We start from the raw sequence: 23,803 nt of genomic DNA on the forward strand, positions 1-23,803 counted from the left end.
CCAAAAAACAGTATGAATGCAACAGGAGCTGCTAAAAGGCATTGTTTCTAAAGGAAAATGTAGTAAGCAGGACAAATGAACCTGCAGGTAAGAAATTTTAAGAAACTGTATCACAGAAGGATTGCGCCTTTTTTATTAGCAACTCTCTCTTCAAAGTGGTTGTATTAAAGAGTCTACTGAGGGTTGGAAATGAGCAACACTTTGACATGTGCCCATATAAAAGAATATGATAATGATCTTTTACAGATATGATGGCCAAATTAAAATAGCGGACAAGAGAAGGAATTTTTGAGAAATACTTAAAACAAACAAATCTTAATCCTCCACAAAGTACCTTTGAGTGTCTGAATAAATTTGCTCCAAATTATTACTCCAATATTATCCTACTTAAGACCAAAAAAGATAACATAGGAGACCTTCAAACAAATTACACTATACATTATTTATGTGCTTCAGATAATCCCAGCTCACTATCCAAAAACATTTCATTTTCAGAAATTGCATGCTACCCCAGCATAAACATTACTAATGATGGAAAATAAAAACATAAGGGATTCAGTCCCTTCTAAAGCTAAATATTGCACAAATAACTACCATCTATGTAATCTTTATGCTGCCTCAACACAACTTGCAAAATTGTATATAAAATTGAAAATAAATTGTTGGAGATTATTTTTCAGGAGAACTATTGCAGTAATCTCCTAACAAGACTTGTCACTTTGACCTTCATGCATATTTTTTTTAACACCTTCACTTGCTGCAATGGTTGTGTGAGAGTCTAAGTGCAATGTGCAGCCCATTTATGAGGCAGTCTCTTGTGTATTATACCTCAAGAAGCCACAAGCTTGAAACATCCGTGGAACCATTTAAAATATTTACAGCCACCAAGGTCAGGCTTTAGAGATCCTGGACAGAAATCTATCACACTATGAGAAATGGAAATGTTTGTTTCAAAAAAACCCCATAAAAGTATGTTTAACAAAGGCTTAAAGGCATTGTTATAATCAGTGCCTGCAAATACAGGGAAACTAATGTGCAGTATGTTTTCTCTGTCCTTAACTCACCTCTCCGCAACTCATAGATAAAACTAATCTTTATGACAGCCCCTATAAAACCTAGATGTAAGGGGTCCTAACAACGAGATCTCACACCTTTATTTTGAATCGCATATTTGTGGGGAGCAGCGGATGCTGCAGGTGGGAAGCCACAGAGAGCATTACTATCCCAGGTGCCGAGCGCTGCAGCAGAAAGGCCATATAAAGCTGTTTAGCAAAGATAGCCCTGATATACTATTATTCATCAGGGGACGCCAGGGACAGAGCAGCTGCGGCACTTCAGCTCGTGACGTAATTCGCAGTGCTGTCAGCTTAAATCCCACTAAATGTCCTGAGCAGTCACTGCCCATTGAACGACAGCTCCGAACTTCTCTCCTATCAGTACGTGTGTCTACCATTTAATGGACACGCAGACAACGCCAAAATCTGGAACCTCACAGTTCATTTAGAAACCACTTGTTGTCCCTCCAGCATCCCTCCTTGGCACACTATCTTTAAATGATTTTGATTATGGTATCTGAAGCATGATCAAATGATTTTGATTATGACATGACATTTTCATAATCAAGTTCTTCAGGAAAAGTTCTAGTTTTTATTAGTAGGTGCCATTTTTTTAAAAGTTGTTTTTTTTCCTTCCATTTAACCAGAAACATGTTTCTACTCATTCTAACCAACAAGTGAATGCTACGAAAGAGGTAAAAGCCCCGAAAATGATACCTGCATAACCATTAACTAAATATTTGCTGCAATCAAAGCAATAATTAAGAACTGTTAAAAACACTGAAACCAAATCACGGGCTGACCCAACGGCAGTCTTGACCATATCACACAACAAGAACTGTCAAGAAACTAAAACTGACAACTTTCTRRCTCATCAGGACCTTAGCAAAAAAGGCCCTAAGAAATCCTGTAATTTTTTAACAAGATCGCAGCCTATCTCACAAGTGAGGTTTTCCACCGCCAGATGGTCGATAGGAATGCTAATGGAAAGAGTTGAAGCTGAAATAAATCTGCCACTTTTAATCCATCACAGACAACTGTGTCATCAATAAGCGACTCATGTTATGACAAACTGCCTTCAGTTAGTTACAAGCAAAGCTGATAAAATGGATCACACCTACATAGTCATTGCCAGCATCAGGCAACATTAAGGCAGGCATTTTTGAGAGTTAAACATTATTCAGTCCCTAGCAAAACTGTGATTTTGGAGTCACCTTTTGTCATTACTCAAAAGAACAACAGTTTCTAAATGTTGGAAACTACACAGTAGTCATTGCTCCAGTAGGAGAGGGAAAAAAAAACCTCCAAAAGTTCTGTTAAACCAGCTACTGTGTAATAGAAATTCAYTCCTTATTTGCAAGTCTTTGCCCATGCACACAAGGTGCCCTGTAAGGAAAAGCTARTTCCAACACGACGTGCTGACAGTCCATCCCTCTCTGTGCCACTCCTTTCCTACCCCTCCAAATGGCCAGGGACGACAAACTCCGACAGAAGTGGAAGTCACAAAAATAACCAAGTTCCTATGCACTTTGTGAAAATGAGAAGTAGGAGGAGAGACCCCAAGCAGTCCCCCCACTGCTGGTGAAAGCGAGACCGAGCCCCACGCATGTATCCGCTGGCCCATCGCTGTGCGCGTCCCGCCCCGACATCCAGAGGACGTGGCTCTGCTTGCAGGAGCAGGAGCTGGAGCTCTTGCTGGAGGGGAGGAAGAGCATGACCCAGGGAAAAGATGGCAATCCGCAGGAAACCAGACTTTATTAGTTCCACTACTCATAGGACGGGTTGCTTTACCATCATATGTTCAACAGAGGCTTCCAAATCCAGCCTCAATAAAAATTCTACCTTTTTGGCTTTTACTGACCACTGTCCATTAACATTTCAGAATATAATTGAAAAAACAAGACTCTAAGATTAGGCTAAGGAAATCTAATGTTTTTCCAATTGAGAGGCAATATGGCTTTCAGCAACTTGAAAGAAAAAAGAGTAAATGAAACAAGTTAGTACAGCACAAGAACAAACAAGTCATTTTGAATCCACTTATGGAGACACAGGAAATTATAATTAGCCTAAACTTCATAACTTGTCTATCAGTACAGCAGTAAGTATATTACTAAGCACGCTTCTCCCTTCTAGCCAAATTACAAACTTCCAGAATCTAACTTATGAAGAACAGAAATCACTGCAAAAACTTTCAAGATGTTTTTGTGAATCTCACTGTGCAAAAACATGATGACACAGACACTCCTCTTCCTTCCCTTCATCACAAAACTAAGAGACACGATACTTTTGTAAAGACTAAGCATCAGATATGAACCAGTCACATCTTGCTCGCTTTGAATTCTGTTTTTTTGGTATCCATCCAAGCGTAACTGCGCTGGACAGAATCACTGGAACAGCATGATCACCCTTCACTATCATTTTGAAAGAATATTGAACTGTGTGTGCACACAGAGAACACTGTTGATCCATTTTATGAAATAATGAATGCCAGGATGAGTATCCCAATATCTTCAAATTTTAAAAACAGCAATTTTTATTCCAGTAATAATACTCTGAAAGATAATATGTTAGAGTTATTACAGACTGCTGCAGCATCATAGATTAGTCTCATAGTATTGATCTTCAGGAGACCAAATGACAGATATGTGAATGTTCCCCACAGTTTTATCAGTGTGCATCTTTCAGGGTTTCTGAATTATTTTTTTTCTCCATTTTCCTATTGTAATCTTTTTTGTGCTGTTGAAGTCCTAAGGAAAAGAAAAAAACAGCTATTTTTTGCCTTTTCATGCAAAATGAAAGATTCTTTTTCTAGATTTTGAAAAAGACTACAGTCAACAGATCACTGAAGAGCCTAAGTTAAATAGAAAGATATTAACGCTGAAATACACTTGACAAGAGCTATAGGAAAAAAAGGTCATTAAACACAAGGGTGACGCCCATCTTAAAAAAATTGCACAACTGAGGCAAAAGGGAAAAAAAGGAAAATAATAGTAGCAATAGTTATGGACAATATATTAAGGAACTTATTAGGGAAAGCTGTAACACAAATTGGCAAAAATTCAGATGTTCTTAAGCAGATTGTTTTACCATTTCCTTCCAAAAGTGTGCACAAAGACTGAGAACATACTTTCACTCTGCTATCTGCCTCATTAGGGACTGAGTCTCACAATTCTTTGCGGTGCTTGTATACATACCAAAATACACATTGCTCCACCTTTTAACAGAGTGAACCAAAGTCCACCGAGGTCACTGGGATGAAATCCATCTCTGGACATGTCACAGTACATAAAATCTTACCGTGATCCATTAACACAAGACTCAGTTGAAATCACTTATCTAAAACATTTCCCATCTCATCTTAATGACATTTTTAGAGTAGGTATATTTAAATTCCTCTTTAAGAGCTCTCTTATATATTAGTGCTTCAAAGGATCCTGACTTTGACCCTTTGGTTATGGTGGTAAATAGAGAGTGTTTAAATCATTTCAGATTTACCCTATTAAGTGAAGTTCAAACTGGAAGCTAGCCAGACATCTCTGAGGCTGCAATGTGGAGTGCTACATATAGACGAGAGGAGCTCCGTTGCGCTCATGAGTGTGCTTTAGTAAAAGATAAGCATTGCCATAAAAGTCTGAAAACCTTGATCAACTTTTAAAATCATTTAAAACTAGAGCCTAACAGGGATACCTTCAGCTCCACCACCTCTCCCACAGGGTACGTCCCCACACAGCCAACACCACCACAAACACAAGCTCTTAAAACTATGGTCTGTAGAGAAGCAGGATATTAAAGGTTTTGATTATTGCGACAGAAAAAGCCTTAGCTATTTCATTTGGTTTAAAATGGGTTTTAAAATGAAATCAACAGATATTGAAATTGAAAGGAGAGGGAAAGTAATTTAAACAAAAATGCATCCATTTCTGAGGCTCACCTCTGATATGTACTCTGTAAAAAACACCCTAGATTTGGACTTCCATGAGTCGCAAATCCTATCAGCAAATGCTGAACCATCAGCTGAGTTTTCTAGTGTCTGGTCTTCACTAAAAAGCTAATAAAACACTGGGCTTAATATTTAGTAGCAACAAAATAATGAATATACACTATACTTCACGCCCACTCAAGGCCTTGGATCTCAGAATTTCCTAGTGTTTCATAATTTAAGACCTGCTTATGTTTTAAGTGGTAATTTCAAATTGCAACCTAAAGATAATGTAAAAACTACATCCTAGTAATCATCCAATCTCAGAAATGTTCTCAGTGAATTCTCCTGATGATACAGAAATAAATGCATAAAATCTTCATTCTCCTCCAACAGCTATTTAAAGATCTTTTTCTGCACAAGATATATATATAAAAATCCAGAATTTGAAGATTACTGTGTGCTCAAAGACAAATTTTCTACGTTATTTAATTATATTCGTATTCTCTTTAGTTGAACAAAATATGACTTAGTTCCCCACTCCTGGATGAAATACAGGAAGCACCTGAAAGCGTTGATTCAGTGAAAACAGCAAATCTTCAAAACAAGTTTGGGCAAATGAATCACGGAGTCAGGTTTCCCATCTATCGTGTTACGAGATCCGCATTGTTTTTCCAAGGCAAAGTTTGGAGATTGAAAGTCTGACCTAACAGCAACATGGCTATTGCCGTACTGCTGGTGCCAGCGGGTGAAGGCTCCAGAGCAGGCAGGCTGCTGTGGCCCCATAAATCACTCCAAAATACAATGGGGCTCCCCGAGACAATAGCGGCTAGGTTCCCTTTGATGTTAAGGACTTTCCTAATCTCTGCAGGTTAGATTGAGAGAAGGGCAGCCAGGGTCTGCAAAGGTCAGCAAGATGAGGTTTATTTTTACAGAAATAGGCACCTTCCAACCAAGACTGCTCTAGCTAATAAGTCACTCGATACCTTTTTACCATTCTCAGACAGCACTTTGCATTATACAGAATTCATGATTTGTTACAGCTTACACATGCCACACTTTACACTGGACTCAATTTACCAGCTAGAAAAAAAAATAGTGGCCTTAAATCCTTCATTAGTACTTTTTCTTTTCTTCCCTTCCTCACTCCCCAGCCTCTCCCTTCCCTCTACTTTTTTTAATGGAACAGAATTAAGCATTATAATTCCATGCTTTTAGAGYTGATGAATAAGTATTTAGGTTTATTTTCATGAAATGCATGGCACAGCCTAGCTGGCCATAAAGCATCACTGCATTCTGAGCTGTAGCTCATCAGAAGCATTCAGAAGGAAGAAAACCGTCAGGACGTGTCAAATACAGATCAAAACTGATAACTAAATTTTGCCCATATAAAATATTTTTGTGGTTCTTAAATTGAACATTATGTAGTAAGATCAACAATGTTTGCAGACCACCTATGCACAATACTAGACTGACTGAAAAAGACATATCAACATAAATGTAAATGGATTCTATAAAACAGTAAATGTGTGTACATTTATAACACATTTCTCAATAAGAGGCCCATTCGTTTACGTTTGGTATGCACAGAGCTCATTTTTTCTTGATGTGCTAATGTAATATTTTAYGTTAGTTGTATACTATTCCAGATACCTCTGTTTTGGTTAAGGTTACTTTTCTAATCCAATTAGAACAAACTATTTTGTTCCCTCAATTCTTTGCTGGTGAAAAGGAACAGGAATATTTTAAGAAATACTGAAAAAATGAAAATACAGATAGATGGATGAAGTGTAGCTTCTATTGCTACAGGAAGTTAAGGAAATTTTAGTCATAAGTACTCTGAGCTGTTAACCCATGATGAGACTGAAGTTGCTTCAGCAAGCTCCTCTCTTCATACTTTTGGAGCACACATGTTCTGATCTTAAGAATAAATTATATAAAAACTGACAGGAAGACCTGACAATTTTTAACTTTCCAAATTGTCTAAAGGTCAAAATCACATTTGGATTGGACCAGGTTGGAGGAAAACAGAGCTTTTATTTCACCAAAGCATTGGGAACATTTCAAGAGGTGGAGCAGAGTCCATATCACAAATGAACAGCTCAGCAATAAAGGTCGAGTTTTGGCACTACTGCATCACYAAGCAACATTATGGATCCTAATCTCCTAAACGCCGTCCAGAGGACAAGAAAGAGAAGAAGAGACTCCCAGGCTACAGCCTGCTATGGGAATCCCCTGAGAAAGCCCACGCACAGCAGGCATCAATCAGCRACACCACCCACCCGAGCTGCTTTCCTGCCCCTAACGTTCCCCAAACAACCTACACAAACGAGTTAATCTTTTCCTGCTCTGTTCCTATCAATTTTTCYGTAATATTTTTAAAGCTATGAATAACGTGCAAACATCTTCAAGACATACTATATATGCACATCAATTTTTTAAGCCAATATTGTTTAATAAAGACTGCTTGCACGAAGTTCATTTGATAGGAAATGGAAGAAGAACGAATGTCTAAACCACCTTCATCTAAGTAGCGCCTTCAGGCAGAGAGTTAACTGTTAAAGTTACTTACTAAAGAACAAACTGGAAGGGATGCTGCCTCCRAGAGCTGCGAAGCAAACTATGTTCACCGTGGTTTCAAGGCTTAATGTATTGTAATAATCAGTCATACATTATATAACACCATAATTTCAGTCTTGCTTCTCTTCATCTAATGATTTGATTCACTGTTGACTTTAATCTCCGTTATTAATTCATCAGCTGACTGATTGATTAAACTATAGCTTTAATCTGATGATTGTGCTGCTCAACTTCAACAACAGTAGTTTTATTAGGATTCTAAATTATTTTGTTTCTTTATTATTGCACGATCAAATCCATGCAAAAGACTTTTTTCTATTAAAACTGCCGTCTCACCACTCTAGAAAGACAAAGGTAACCTGACAAAATAAATAAGCCAGTCACTTTGTTCAGCTTCCAAATTTGTATGCACGACCATCATACTTCAGCTCTCAAAACAATGAGATGAAACATACTGACTTTTTTTTAAAAAAAGAACACTACAGCATTTGGCATATATTTCTTTCACAWAAATATCTTATCTAAAATCACTTCTGAAAAAAGGGAGAACAGGCTATTAATATACGCCCAATAACGCTGCTCTGCATGGGACCTTAGAAGGATTCAGTGTCCAGGTATCTCACAGTAGCCAATCCAACAAGGTTATGCTCATCAATTTTGAATATAAATATGGATTTCRAACCTATCATGTCATGCTGTGGACTACAATAGTTTTATTGTATCCTTTCACTCCCAGCTATGACAGTCCTGTTGGAAAAGGAAGGTTGCAGACAGTTCACAGTTTGGGATGGCTGCTGAAGCAACCGGTGCCTTTAAAGCGCTCAGGATGGAAGGTTCTTCAGCTGCTGTGCGCTCGGGAGAYGGGCTGCAGCTCCTCAGGTCCACATACATCATCCCCTACTCTGTACCTTCCCCTCCTACCTCTGTAGCAGCACAGGCTTCTCTTCCAGTGTCAAACAAAGTGGAGGGAGAGGAAAATGTAGTAAAAGTCAGTGGTTTCCCCCCAGCACTTCTTTCTGGTTCACAAAGAAGTGGTCTGCATCAGAGCAGAGACGGAGAGCTGTGGCTCTAGAGAGGACAGGCAAGTTTTCTTGGTCCCTGCAAATCCTAAGCATGGCAAATAGGTTGTTTAGTCTATTTTTGTGTTGGATCGGAAGCAGGGGAAAATGCTGGGCAGAAGTTTCTGACTTACAATAAATTGGAAATTCAGCAACAGAAGAAAAAGTTAAATTTTCTGCATATATCTTCCAAGGCCACGTTTAAAAGTTATCTCAGTATGTTTCATCCTATATTTAGTAACAAATGCAGCAAGGCAAAACTGAAATCCATCAGCACAACAAAAACATCACTGGGTAATGGCATAGCACTTACGTAAATGACTAAGTTACAGTACACCRGCCAATTTAAAGCTAATTATGGAGATCCTGTTAAATATTACGTGAACAAACAACATAGTACCTCAAGTTTTATAAAAAACTACTATAACTTTCCAATACTTTACCCAGCTATAGTCAAAAACTGCAATCATAACAACTTAATGACTGCCAATTATCTGGACTGGTAATGTATGCAAACATCAAGAAACAAAATGCTTAATTTGACTGCTTTCCTGGTTTGGGTATTAGTTTTGGTAGAATAACATATGCCATACTGTACTGAGAAAAAGTTAACTTTGTTTTGTTCCATTTCCTTCAACATTTAATGAATATTCACTGAAAACTCAACTTCATTTGTAATCTAAAACACATTAGACATACACTTTGTTTTCCATAAAAAAAAAAAAAAAAGGAGCAAATATGCACATAAATAAATAAATAACTACAGATCAACAAACAGACCCTGCTGGACTAGGGTCAAAGGAAAATCAGTTCAGCTGGGGAAAAACAAAGAAATAAATCAGAAAAACCTGAAGACTACCAACTCGAGCACTTCACAGCATTCAAGCACGCTCAGCTCTGACAGCAGGATATGTCCCTTTAGGTTCTGATAACGAGAACCGTAACACTTTCTGTTTCTTTGTTTCTTCCCTCCCCTCTCGTCGCCCAAATCACACAGGACTACTTTTGCTAGCACGCTATTAAAGTTCAAGAGACTGTGCATACGTATTTATATTAAGTCTCACATTAGACATACTGAGTACAATTTGAAAGAAAAAGATCACAGAGCATTTTTTTATAATAAACCTGAAAATGAGAGCATAGTTAAACAAGAAGCTCTCAATACAACTGTCACAAAATTATCTTCTGGGCTAAAATTGCTCCTATTTGGTCCTAAACGTGAGATGAAATTATTTTGGACAGTCACAAAAGTCCATTCTGCAATTTTGTGCTGCCCAGCTGACCTCGCTTGGAATCCTACGAGGAGACACTTTTCTTGAGTGGGAGGCGGAAAAGCAATATCCAATTTATATTAAACAAACAATAAGGCTACTGTAAAAATAAGACTTGGCTTGTGTGTGGGCCACAAGGTCAACCCAGATCAATGCCTTTGGGGTTTTAAATTGAAAGCTTTCTAATCATTTGGGGTAAATGGAACCAAGCTCTGAATCCAGCAGAAGCTCGTTATTGCTGAAACTCTTATACAACCCTACATGTTTCTTCACCCTATCTTGAAGAGTTTATTTATATATATTTCCCAAAGATTCTCATAAGACTAAATAAATGACAACATGGGAATATTTCTCTGCAGTCACAGCTGACCATGTTCCTTTATGCTCACACTAAATTTTGACAATATTTAATGCCTGTACTATAAGATTTAAATGTACAACTGGAAATGATTTGTGGCATCACCGAACTTAGAAAAATTGTTAATTTGCATTGAGAAGGTGTTTTCAAGTGGTTGGCCTTATTATTAAGATATTCCAGGGGCTTTTCTCTCCAATTATATTGTACAGAGTGAAAATGCACGCAGGTTTGTTGCGGGTACTGGAATTCTGGTATTTTAAATTCCAGGACTCAAAAGTAAGCAATTCCAAAACTGGGGTTTTAGCAAAAACACTCCATTTTAATATGGCAACACATTAGGAAACGTAAAACTTCAGTTCTATCAACTCACTGGAAGAACAGGCATGAAAGGATGGGAAACAATTCTGTAACTCCCTTCCTACAGAATAAAGAAAAGGACCGAGGGCCACGGTCACAAAGGAATGAGCTTTTTGGTAACCTCACCTTGATGAACCGATTCTGCATGACAGAAAAGTGCAGAGCTTCCATTGCAAGTGCTTGCAAACGATTTGGGAGTCAATGGCAGAAGCAGTTCCTACAGGAGAACCACGAATATGCTGAGATCCTGCAGGCTGAAGACTTAATCTGTGCAATCCAATAGCTGGCAAGGAGCTAATTTCTGAACTGTACAGAACATCTACCTGATGCAAAACACTATAGATATGCGATTCAGAGTTCAATGCAGCTGTATTTTCAGGGTATCAAGCCCATTAGATGTGAAAGAAGAATGCTATTATTCATACTGGGGTCTGCAACATTTTGGAGGATCAATCTTCAAAATAGCTTCAGAACAGTCAGAATAAACATCAAATCCTAACAAATACCCAGYGCCTGTAAGGTTGGCTTTGGGGAACTTTTTTTTTTTTTTTAAATAAAATAAAATAATCTTTCCTTTTCTTTCCTTCCTTCCGTCCTTCCTCAGTTAGTATGAAAAGATATTAGAGGGAAAGGAAACCTGCTCTACCTTTCCCCTGACAGTGTGCTGCTTTTCTCCCTCCCAGATCTCTTGGTGGTGCCTGGCTAACTGGGTATGCCTGAGCGTGTGATGTTAGGCACAGAAGGAAAGATAGATATTCTTTCCTCCTGTGTCCTCCTTTAATGAAGGGGGAAAGGCTGCTGCTCACTAAATTTTAGCAGGCAGACATTAAAAACATTTTAAAACATGTTGGGTCAAATAAATTTATTTCCACTTCTTGCCTCTGATTTATCTCCTTACTACAAAAGGCTTCTCAGCCCATATGAACAGCAGTAACCTGCAGCATTAGCCAGGTTACACCACTGCTCCAGGCTTTACACGATCAACTCCTCAAGCCAGCTGTGAACAAGCACATGCATGTGTCAGCCCCTTTCAAGGTCATCTGTGAAGCTCTCCCCTGTACGACTATCTTGAATAAGGCAGATGCATGACTTGAAAAGCAGAAGCTTGGAAGTGTTTAAATTATTTTTTCTTGGCTTTGTTTTTTGTAAATAAAATACTAAACATAATTTCTATAAACTTGTTCTTCTAAAAGTTAGGAGAGTAAAATATACTGGCAAGATTTATTTTGAGTAGCAGTACTTATCAAATGTCACCATTTTCCTGTTCAAAATCATTAATCATTTTGATTAACCTTTGATTTAAATGATTATATACCACAGCAAAGCATAAGCATACATAAAATTACACTCCAAAGAAATTCTCGAAGCACAGACCACGTAAGAAAACAGTTATGCCAAAGTGCCTTAGAGAATTTATTTACCAAGGACATTATATTCAAACCACAAGCTGATTCCATGGGCTCACGTGGGAAGGTTCACACACGTAAATTCCTACCAACAATCACAATCTAGTTAATCCCTCAGCCATCACAAGAGTGCTTTAAGAGGAAACACCGACCAAAATACAAACCAAAAAATCAATTAAGCTCTAGAAGAACCTCCTAACTACTATCTCAACAAGTACTTCCAGGCCAAGCATCTTCTGTAAGGAATTTTATCCCAAGTGGGAAATATGTGCTAATGTGTTAGACGCATATAAAAAGAAGGCCTGAAGCACAAGAAGAGCCAAGAAATAAAATTTAATATCTCACACTGAGTAGTACACATGAATTCCAAGCCATGTAACAGACTTCAAAGCAGAGAGGGAAAAACAGGATATCAAAGGTAAATTAGACAAAGACCTGAAGGCAATTTTGAAGAATAAAAACAAATGGCGGAAAAATTAAAGCATATAAAAACACGCTTCAGATCCCACCTCAAAGGACCAATTTGTACAGAGAATACATACCAAAGTCAGCACGGAGAAGCCTCTCAAACGCTTCACATCTGCCAAGCACGGGGGCTTCTCTCCCTCTTTCAAAGCTCTGCTCTGTCACAAAAAGCGAACCTGGAGGGGATCCCGGCACGCGCACATCAGCCTACCAGGCTCCCGCGTCAGCCGCGAGCAATGAACTTCTACCATACCCACGTCCAAACTTTTTAAACCATCATTTAATGTTATTTTTCCTACTAAAAGGGGTTCTGAAACACCCAGCTCTTTTCTGGATGCAGTGACTCAAAATGCTTTGTAACCAAAGGAAATACCTGGGTCTAATTGCTATATAAGCTAGGCAGAAACATAACAGACTAATCACTTGCATTTTTTTTTCAGATGCCCAGGAATGCCTTGGATTATTTAAAATGAACTTTGTTTCATGCTGTCCTGGATCAATCTAAGTAATCTGGAAAAACGGAGCTCACCCTCTTCCCCTCTGTAAATACCAGTCTCACACTGTAAAATAAAATAAAAACATTGCACATTCAAAGCAAAAACCTGTTTGCTTTGGGTTTATAAAAACAAATTACAAGTGATGGTAAATGTAGCATAAGCATTATGGACATTCAGACTTCCAGCTGAGTTAATAATGTCCAGCAATGAAATGGCCTGTCACGCAGTACAACAGCTCTGTCTGTGCAAACAGTAAACCAAAAAAATAAAATTATTAGTGATCCTAGATGAGAAGGAAACAGGTGTTTGGGGGCTTCTTTCCTTCCTCTTCACCAGGGAAAAAAAGATACAGATCCTGCTGGACATTCACAGTATCAAAAAATGCAATTGAAGAGAAAGTTTTCAGGTTGGAGAASACCAAGAGCATTTCAGGCCCTCTTGCTCCAGCACCTGAGCTGCCAGGCTGCAAAATAGCCAAYAGAGCAAAGCAGCCCGTAGGTGCCGACGGCCTTTCTTCGACATAACTTTACCGAAAATCATCCAGCAAAACCAATCAGATCAAATCAAACTTCCACTTACAGAGCAAAAAGTCGGACATGCAGTATTCCAGACATTCTCTCTAATGATAAAGGGGATTTTTCTGGCGTCATAAGACCCCTTGAAAAGACAAGAAAAATTTAGCGGGAGCAGATGCTAATTGAAAGCGTCCTTCCACGGCCAGGAACTTGACCAGCGGCACCAGTCCCCAGCGCTTCGGACGGGCRGTTAGCAACAGCCAGACCTTGTGACTCAGGCGCCCGCACGGAGCCCTACGGCTAAAGGCCAGCGCTCACCAGCGAAAGGCACGGCCCGTAAATGCAGCCGAGACCAGGCAGAGAATCTGGAGGGGCATTTTGAAATCTAACCAAATCTGAAAACTCTACCAAGGGCTTTTGTCATATTCACAGCAAGCATGATTTGCTTTTCTATTACATATGCATATGCTTTCATTCAGAACAACGTTGTCTTATTACAGTGGATTCAGCTGTGCTTTGCAGCGCTGCTTCATTTCTTCCAAGGCAAGTTCTTCAGGAGATTAACCTGACACATTTATTCCCCTGATAATACATCCTGTCCTCTCTGATATCATTACCAATTTCAAGTACATAGCAATAAACAGGCTCAAATTTTTTAAAAAGTAGTGACTTGAAAGGCTTTTTTGTTCTATTTTCATGGTACGACAGATTTCACTTCACGAGTAATGTTATAAAATTCAGGTCAAGTAAATATAAAATAAATTATTAAGCTTCTAATCAAAAGCTTCCAGACCTAAACCCCCTCTTTACCGTACTTGAAGAACTCAAGAGCACAACTCTGTTCTAACTAGAATTTAGGTTTTAAGTAGCTCAAAGTGGCAATTATTATTTTCCAGGAATTCAACATATTATACTTATATGACACCTGTTTCATATGCACAGAAGATATTAGTGAAGATGAACTGTGCAACTGGTAATTGAAATTAAAGTTGCAGCATCTATTAGAGTAACATCCACTGTGCCACATCTCTGTAACACACAGAGAATGAAATGACTTTTTCTTATGAAGCACCAATCTTGATACCCACTAGAACAAAAAAAAAAGGCAGTAAGAAAAGTAATGAAAACTATTTACACAAAATAAGCTTTCTTAAAATTACTTACACTGCCTTTACCAGTTTCCTACCATGTTGACAGATGCATTAAGTACAACCCCAGAATAATTCTGGGAAATTTGTCTTTTTCTTAAACTCAAAAAGTCGTACAGCATTTGTGGTGAAGAAAATTTCTCAGAAATCCAGTTTGCTTCTGAAAATACTGATATATAATATCTATTCATCTAAAAACAAAGATCTTTGCATGATCCTTAAAATAATTATTTGAAAGTACTTTTTTAGCAAAATATCAGAAAAAAGCAAGCAATTCTAAGATTTCAAAATTAGGATTTTTTTATGAAATAATATGCAGATAAATTCTACCATCTTTGGAACCAAAGACAGCTATGTTAAATAATAAAGTTACAATAAATAAAGTTACAATAAATATTAAAAGGGCCATTTACTGAAAGAATATCCAGTTCAAGGATGCTCCCTGAAACATGCTTAGCATTCCAACTGTTTATAAATGTGATGGAAATCAGCAACTTTTACCAAAACTGCAAAATTGGCTTATCATTATAAAATCAGTAAACAAAAGTTTTTTTTTCCCCAATAATGTAACTGATTAATACTCTAACTGGTATTTTTTGCAATATTAAAAAAGGAGAAACCACCCAGAAATTACGCCATGTCTGCCTGGGACAACCTCTTTCTTTAAAGATAATCCAGATCCTTTCCCCAGAAATAACAGTGCACAGTAGCTGATAGCAAGGGACAATTAGAAAGATGGTGATGAAGATCAGCTTCCTATTTGCAGTGCACTACAAACAGCACATGAAGATGATTTCTGGGATGCATGACCAACTTAGCTACAGTATTAGACCAAACCAAGTGGGGTATGTAAAATATTGGCTTACAAATGGAAAGCAATAAAGATATCTCTTTATAAAAAATCTACTGTACTACTTCTTTATCTCTGCTTTAATCACCAAGAACCAGCACTCCTTTCCTAGTCTGTCGAGCACACAGTAGCTTGGTATTGGTACCTTTTAATTGGGATCAGGACTAAAGCAGTAGCTCTTTAAAACCTGACTATAACTCAGCTGAACTGAAGGATTGGATTAAAGCAAGGTGCTACTGCAGTCAGAACAGTTTACCAAATATTTAAGACATAAAGATAAACATGCAGGATTGTAAATCACTACAAACCAAAATGGTTAGCAAGATCTCTGCAAATGCCTCCTGGATACGGATATATTATGGGCTTCATTCATTTTCTAATGAGCAATGCTCAGGGTTTGCATTATTATTAATTGCATATAAATTACCATGATTTTTGTATCACTGGAAAAGTATTTAGCCATTCACCTCTCAGAGGAACAATGCTGAACAAAGGAAATGAATGCAACGGCATATAAGAACAAAGCTGAATACAGAAATTTATGCATGCCATTTAAAAGGCATGGCATTTAGACTACTAGCAAAAAAATCAAAAGTATGTCATAAATCTTTACTTGTAAGCAAAAAAAACCACTAATGGTTTCCCATGTCCTTGATATTATTTAAGCAAGAACACTGCCTGGATCCGGAGTGCAAAATCTTCTTAACTCATGTATCTGCATGTATCCTCAACCTTCTCTGAAGAGTCTTGCTGCAAAATTTTTTGTATCTGAGATCTGCTAATCATCATCAGAGAACTCTGTTATGCATCTTAAGGACGTACTTCAGGCCCTCAAGGGGAAAAATAAACATCCTTTATTACCTGCTTTTGGAAAATACTGATTTGTATTTATTCAGAAACCTTTTCAAGTTGCACCACTGTTAAATTAAATATTTATGGCGTGGTTTTCCAACGAGTTTAACACCTGTTAAGCATTTAACATGCCGCCTTCAACAGGAGCGCCAAGTGCCCAATGCTTCCGAAAACGAGGCCTCGGAGAGACAAGGCAGGGATGGGGCAAAGCAGCCAGACTGTCACCCTTACGGCCTAATGCAACGGGATACTCACCAGCCCCTACTTCCCATCGCACCGTTTCATTCCGGGCAACTGAATCAGAGCCTTATTTTGCTACAAATACCATAAATATGACTCATTTATACCTGTTAAATCAAATAACACCTATGTTAAGTGCTGGTAGTTAATGCTAAATGCATCTTTGCTTTCCTTCGCTAGTGGAAAATCTGTGTGCTTGGGTCATTAGACGTGACCGTAAGGAGAAACTTATACAGGAGACTAAAACCCTCAGTGAGCAAAGAACTGGACAGAAAAGCTGTTGATATTAAGGGTAAGAAGTTGAACAAAGGTGAAGCCATCTGGGTAAAATGCAGAATAAAGAGAGACTAGGAAAAAAAACTGTTACATTACAAAAATCCGTGTCCCAGTGACAGTAAGGCTACACGAGCAGCCTTCAGCTTTGGCTTAGAAGCCGAACGCTACAAATCATGTCGAAATAAGGCTTTTATCCTCTAATGACGCTCACGTTGCTGAGCTGCCAAGGGGCAGGGACTCCCCGTCCCTGCCGACRGCCCCGGCTCAGCTCTCCCACGTCTCCCATGCCGGCCTGAACAGACCCTTCCGCACCCTGCGGCTGGCTGTCGTTCGCCCGCCCCCAAAACCTGCTTCATTTAGGATGAAAAAGGCCGCGCCGCCGTCCCGCTCGGAAACCCCGTGCTCCGTCCCTTGCTCGCTCCCCTGCCCTGCAGCCGCTCTCCGCTGCGACACGCGCCTCCATCTAAGCCACGGCGCAGGGACACCACCTAACATTTCGGAATTAAAAGCCTAAATTTCCTCGTGGCGTAGGGCCTACACTTCTGGAAGCAAGCAGCTATGTCTTTCAGGCAAGAAATAAGTATATAACGTCCAAATAAGAAATTACTATATATGGAGGCTGTYCAGATGATCATCTGATGTGATTTCATAAACTGAAGACTAATAAAACCGTTGAATATTGCAGATAGCACACATCAATCTCCTTACACACTTCACAGCACACTACAAATCTGCCCAGCAAGGCTGAATATTTTACTCATTAAAATAGTAGCTTTCATCACACTATAAAACATTTGCAAATGCAGACGAGAAAACCGACAAGCGTATTTACTGTACAGCTTTATATTTGTGTCATCAATTAACAACAAAAGTTTGGAATAAGACTCAAATAAAAGCTAATCAAAACAGCTAGCTGTCAAAACAGATGGGGACTATATTTTTCAAATCAAGCAAAAAAGCCAAAGCTTTAGAACATTTAGTGTCATGTCAGTGAATACAGACAACTTAGAAAGGAAGGACCACAAATGCCAGGGATATATGAAGAAAAGGTGCCCATGGCTGAAAGATTCACATTTATGAATTTCCACTGACGTCTTTTTTTTTTTTTTTGCTCCATGATGATTTAACTCACACCAAAACAGCCCTCTCATATGTGAACTATAAATAAGGTTCCACCGCAGTGCTGCAGGCAAAATAAATAAAAACAGAGCCCCAGCATTATTTTAGCCTCAAACAAATGTTTCAGTACCTACGTTGCCTGGCTCAGAAAGATACATAGACAGTCTCACAGACAGAGATATAAATGAACAATTGCAGTACCTTTTTCCCACACTGTTTACAGGGTTGGCTATATTCCTACTGGCAATAGATTTTCTTCTTGACAGCTTCTTGGTGTTGGTGCTGTCATCAGTGCTGTCATCCTCTTTCTTTGGTGTGTTACTTCCTTTGCTGTTCAGGTCCCTTAGCACATTATAATTAATTTTACTTGAGATTTTCTTCTGTTCTAACATCTTTTCAATTGCCTCTCCTGCTGTGCTGGCTTGAATTGGCTCCCGCTTCTTTGCAGATTTCTTTGGCTTAATTAAAATATAAAATTAGTGATGTAGACACAAACAAAATTTTTCGGAAACTGAAGGGCGACCTGCAGTTCAGCAGTCCTGCTGCAGGTGCTGCTGTCAGGGGCACAGGGTAGGTGGTGCCGTTCGGCTGAAGCCAGCGCTCCCTGCCCTGCCACTGAACAGGAGCAAGGGATCGCTTTTCTCCAAGAGATAAGTGCGCCCTTTTGTATTTTTGCCAAATGCCCACACGGTTTATTACAAATTCTTTAGCTAGATAAGTGTTTCGTATTTGTATTGCTGCCAGAAAAGAAACACGGGCCATTTCTCACACGTGGAAAAAAATGGAACGTACTCCTGTTACAGGAACTGGGATCCTGATAAGATCACCCAACAGGTAAATAAAGAAATTCCCCCTCTAAAATCGCCTTCAAAATTAGAGGCAAGATGGGTTACTACTCCATCTCCGATAAGTCTGTATCAAAACTACAACAGAACTTTAGATGAGGTCTGAAAGCTGCAAGTGAGAATATTCACCCAGCTCTTCCCCCAAACCGAGAAAGGCCAAGAATAGCAGAAGCAGCTTTATAAGCGTGGACTGGCGTGAATGCTGAGGGATAAGGAACAGGACGGCACGGACGCACAGCGAGCGCAGCGGTGACGTCACCTGCACACAAGAGGCGGCCTCCCATCTTGGCCAAGCGTTGCAAACCCAAGACTAACATTAACCTTTACAGTCTGATGTTGCACCAACTCAGACAAAGAGAAACGACACTGGAGAACATTTCTATCCATGTCTCATGCCTGGGTAGGTAGACAAAAAAGATCCTCTGTTTCTCATTCGGCATTTGCCTTTTCAAAAGAAGGTTTTAACACCAAGCTCTGCAGGAGATTTATTTTTTAATGGATAATAGCCCCTCTGTTTACCTACGCGGGTCAAGTGCTACCTTGAAATTGGAAAGCACTCTATTAATCAAGCTCTACTCTAGCTGTCAGAAATAATACAGAGTTACAGAAAAACTCCTATGTTGTCAGAACAAAAAGGTGGGTGTCTGGGCTACTCTTCTGTGCCAAAGAGTTATACAATTTTGAAAATTGCTGGTAGAATGCCACGTCTCTGTAAGTGCGGGATGAATGAGAAACTCTAAGGCATAAAACAGTGGTTCATTGTCTGGTTTTGTTGTTATTGCTGAAATACCTAGGGGAAGTAGGAAACTCTGTCTTTCACATTAGTCAAAAAAAAAAAGATATAGGATATACACACTAAAAACTAACATGGATTTTTAGTTGCATGTGGAAGATTGTGCACAGATTTGACTTGTCATTTGCTCAATTACACAAAATACTAATGCTGTAAATTGTGAATACGCGGCCAATTAGGCTGCTTTAAACTGCTAAACTTGGAGACAGGACATGCCATTTGTTAACATAAATGTCACATTCTTTATGAAAGGTAGAACAAAATATTCCTTCAAGTTACTGTAACAAAGATCTGTTCAGTTCTTCATAAAGAAATCATTATTGTAACAGCCCAGAAAACTACTGAAGTTATAGCAAGCACAAACAAATTCAACATGCACACATTAAAAAAAAATCAGGCATGTCTTAAGAATTGTATTTAAATAAGCAAGCAATTAGGACAGCAATCATAAATGCAGTGAACTAGCTCCGAATTTGCAGTGCAAAGCATTTTCTCGTAATAGTAATTTTTTAAAAAGTTCAGGCAAGAAGAAAGTGTTTTACTCACCACCTGAAAACTTAGAGCCTTGCATTTCAATAACATGTAGACATATAATAAGTTTTGCTGGCTTAGTGGTGACCTGTACCATTATCCCCACACATCCTACATGCAGTTGATCAACAGATGTAATGAATTTCCAGGACATTTTCAAACAAACACAATTAGTACACAGTTTTATACCTTGTGCTCTTTATAAATCCCAAGTTCTTTTTCTTTTGCTATTCTCGCTTCTTTTTCTGAAAGATGACAAAAGGGTAACCGGCATGAAGATTACATAGACTGTATGTTTCAGCAACACTGTCCAAAAGGAGAATTTCAGTCCTATATACTTACCTTTTTGTTCCTTCAAATAATCTGCGTTTTCTTTCATCCACAGCTCTGCTTTTATCTGAGCTTCTGTTTCGTTAAGTATATACTAAAAAGCAAAACAAAGTTCATCTACTTTCAGAAATCAACTTGAAAACCATAGAAAAAAACTGAATTGAAAAAACACTGGCAAGGTTTAGTCACATTTTGTTTTTAAAAATACATTAACAAAGGAACATATAACCAAGCGGCAAGAATCAGAGCATTTCTAGTAACTTCTAAAGCTAGCAGAAACAATGGCATGTTTTAAAACACCAATGGTAGCCAGTGATTTCCAAACTATGATGGGTGACCAACAGCCATCCCGGACTCATTGCAAGTGGTCCATAATTAACCTACAGAGTGGTCCTGTTTCCATGATCTTTTTCAGATGATATGAGAGACTGCCATGACAACACAGTAGTCTGCAAGTAATTCTGCGTGTTGATGGTGGTCTATAATTCAAAACAGGATGGAAACCATTGCTCTGTGCTACCAAAACAGAAACATGTGTCTTCTGGCTAGGTTTCTGTGAAGGTTTAGGCATAGTTATTAAGATTATTAGTTCACTGCCATGGCTGTGAGGATGAAACTGGTTTAGTTTGTTGGTATTTTAGTCCTCCAGCTTTTAGAGAGTTGGGTTCAGTGCCCATATCTAAACTTTTTCAGTTACTTYCATTTAGTTTCAGTAACATCATTAGTATGTGTGGAGCTGAAAAACACACCTAGAACTATTCAGATAAATTACAGACAGAAAGACAGAATGACAGAGGGAGGGAGGGAGGAAGGGAGGGAGGGAGGGAGGGAGATCTCCTTCTTCAATTACTTAGGTATAAAAGTCAAGCCAATATTTAGCACAACTGTCCATGAAGCAAAGGTTCTGTAATTCTGATGCTCTTTGGGAATGAGGAACTTCTGCAGAACGGAGAAGACAAATTGGATCATCTTTCATGAACAAGACACTTTAGTTTTACAGAGCTGACCCAAAACTTGTAAATGCTGTTTAAGTGCTAGTAAAACAATTTGATATTTCTACATTTTATATTTTTTAGCCTTCCAGATTTTCTCCAAAGTAAACGGTGCACATAAGGATTTTATGAGAAAAATCGCTCTAATCAAGTAAAAATAATGCAGGGAGGAGTCCTTCCTACCAGGACAAACAAGGCAAACAATACCGCTCTGCTACTGCTGGTTTATCAGACCAATATTTTCACTGCTTCATCTGCTTCTATTAAAGGCAGGTCATAATAATAAAAACTCGTTTCCTCATAGCTCAGTTATTCATCCTGCTTACACTTTTAGAGAGTTCATAATCTTGGGCTTACAATATTACCCTCTATTGCCATGGAAATGAATGTGAGGTCCTAAAAGCAGAATTATGACCTCACCGCAGCATCTAGAAGGAGGAGAAAATCTGTTTGCTCTTTCCCAGCTTTCATTTAAATTATGGCTCTGTTATACTGAAAAGCATTAAAATCACCTCCGTGAGGTTTCACATTTACAGTCTCCTTGCTACCTCCGTACCAAGTTTACCCCATTTACAAGACACTTTCTCTAACTGCCAGCCTGACCAACCTGCTTTCACTGCTGATGCCAAGCTGAGCCTTTTCCTACTCATTCATCCATCACCAACAATATTCTGCAGATCAACTTAAATTCTTAGCAATATCTGTGCAACCCCATAACTTTCAAAGACTTAGTATTCCTAAAGGAGTGGGTAGCATTAGCATTAGTTGTTCAAATGACACCTTTCCCTTCAAACCAGCATGTTGACTGGAGAAGGCATCACACTAAGGATCAGAAGAGCTGGCCTCTGTCTTGTGTTCAAGCGTTGACCTGCTGGGTGGCCTTCAATAAGTCATTTTCCACAGCTGTCTGTCACCTATATTCGGGCCATACAGTAAAGGATATCTTTCACTGCCACACAAATAATAATAAACAGAGAAGATGTTGCAGAAACCTTTGAAGGAGCACGGAAGCTGTGCATGCCGTTTCTACAGTTCAGTTTCCATGGCAGCATCATATGTTGAATATCTCTTAATTAAATAATAAATTTAGAGCTACMAAAAAACTTTTAAAAGTCCTTCTTAAGAGTAAAGGATGTTCTAAAATACAATTATTCCAGAAAGAGCAGCAACAGTCCCTTATACATAAAACGGGCAAGGACCACACTCAGTTCACGGGCTTGCATGAACATTGGTTTTGAACTCCGATCGCCGAAATCACTCGAACCTCTATACACACCAAAACCAAGCGCTGCTGGAGTGGAGAGGCAGGGAGGGGAGAGGACAGAGCAGACGAGAAGGGTTTTTCCTTCTCCGGTACGCAAACGGAGCRAGGCGCAGGACGAAACGATGCCTTACCCTATCTATTTCACTGTCGTCAATTCCACTGAGATCTAATTCACCGTCGCCCGTATTCTCACCTACACAAAAGAACACATTTTAATTAGGTGCACGCGCGTTCAGAGTCAATGGCAGTTCAGCTTCGCAGGTAAAGCAACACGTAGCAAAGCGACCGTCTTTGAGGAATTGTCATCCTTCCGCTTTCACCAGCGAGGCTTCCCATGTGCCCGGTTATTTTCAGGAGGGGTGCGGGCAGACTGACATTCACCACTCCGAAAAAAGTTACAATTCGGGAAGCGGTACGGCCCTCTTCAGTACCRAAAATCTGTCCGGCATTTCCAGTAGCTTTTCTTTCTTTTTTTTTTCCTTTTTAGTTTACAGCCACACATGTTCTCTATGAAGCCGGGGAAGCCATTTTAGGACGATGACACCATTTTTCTTTCGTCATAACACGAATTTTTCTGTCAGAGCCCGCAGGTCAAGGAGTCGTCTGTAAATTATGACTTAGAAAATATTTTTGGTTATCAGGGAAGCAGCACGGACCAGTGAATGCTACATCGTGCTGACAGTCCTCCCCTGGCTTCAGTCTTGACTCTGACTTATCATCTGATTTTTTGGAACCACTTAACCCACATCAATTCTGTAAAAAAGATGTATATTAGTTTTTCCATCTGGAAAACAGGAATTATTAAAACATTTCCAAAATTTAAAATAATTTTTAAAAGCTATGAAAGGGTCTAGATATATGCTCAGCATTAATGAGTTTCCTTAATTACAGTTTTACTCTATATAGTTTTATACTTAAGACTTCTGAAAACAGAGGGGTTTTTATTCTATCCATTAAAAAGTGCAACAGCACAAAACGGAGGCCTAATTAGGTACTGGCATAATTTACAGCAGCAAAAACTGGTTTTCAACATCATATTCATGTACAGTAGTAAGGCACTATTAACGCAGTCCAGGTAAAGA

The 23,803-nt window shown here is 38.9% G+C and overlaps 1 protein-coding gene across 5 annotated transcripts in view; it reads right to left on the minus strand.

The window, feature by feature from the left end:
- BRF1 (BRF1, RNA polymerase III transcription initiation factor subunit) overlaps window positions 1-23,803 on the minus strand; it is a 162,505-nt gene that overhangs the window by 27,224 nt on the left and 111,478 nt on the right. For all 5 annotated transcript variants that reach the window (XM_026088659.1, XM_026088655.1, XM_026088657.1 and 2 more), the window contains 4 exons: window positions 22,853-22,914; window positions 20,478-20,559; window positions 20,325-20,380; window positions 18,168-18,424 (listed from right to left, as the gene is read on the minus strand). In XM_026088659.1, coding sequence (XP_025944444.1) covers window positions 18,168-18,424; window positions 20,325-20,380; window positions 20,478-20,559; window positions 22,853-22,914 — 457 coding nt within the window. The remainder of the gene's footprint in view (window positions 1-18,167; window positions 18,425-20,324; window positions 20,381-20,477; window positions 20,560-22,852; window positions 22,915-23,803) is intronic.

This window comes from Apteryx rowi, unplaced genomic scaffold (assembly GCF_003343035.1).
Source record: "Apteryx rowi isolate R43461 unplaced genomic scaffold, aptRow1 scaffold_78, whole genome shotgun sequence".
Lineage (NCBI taxonomy): Eukaryota > Metazoa > Chordata > Aves > Apterygiformes > Apterygidae > Apteryx > Apteryx rowi.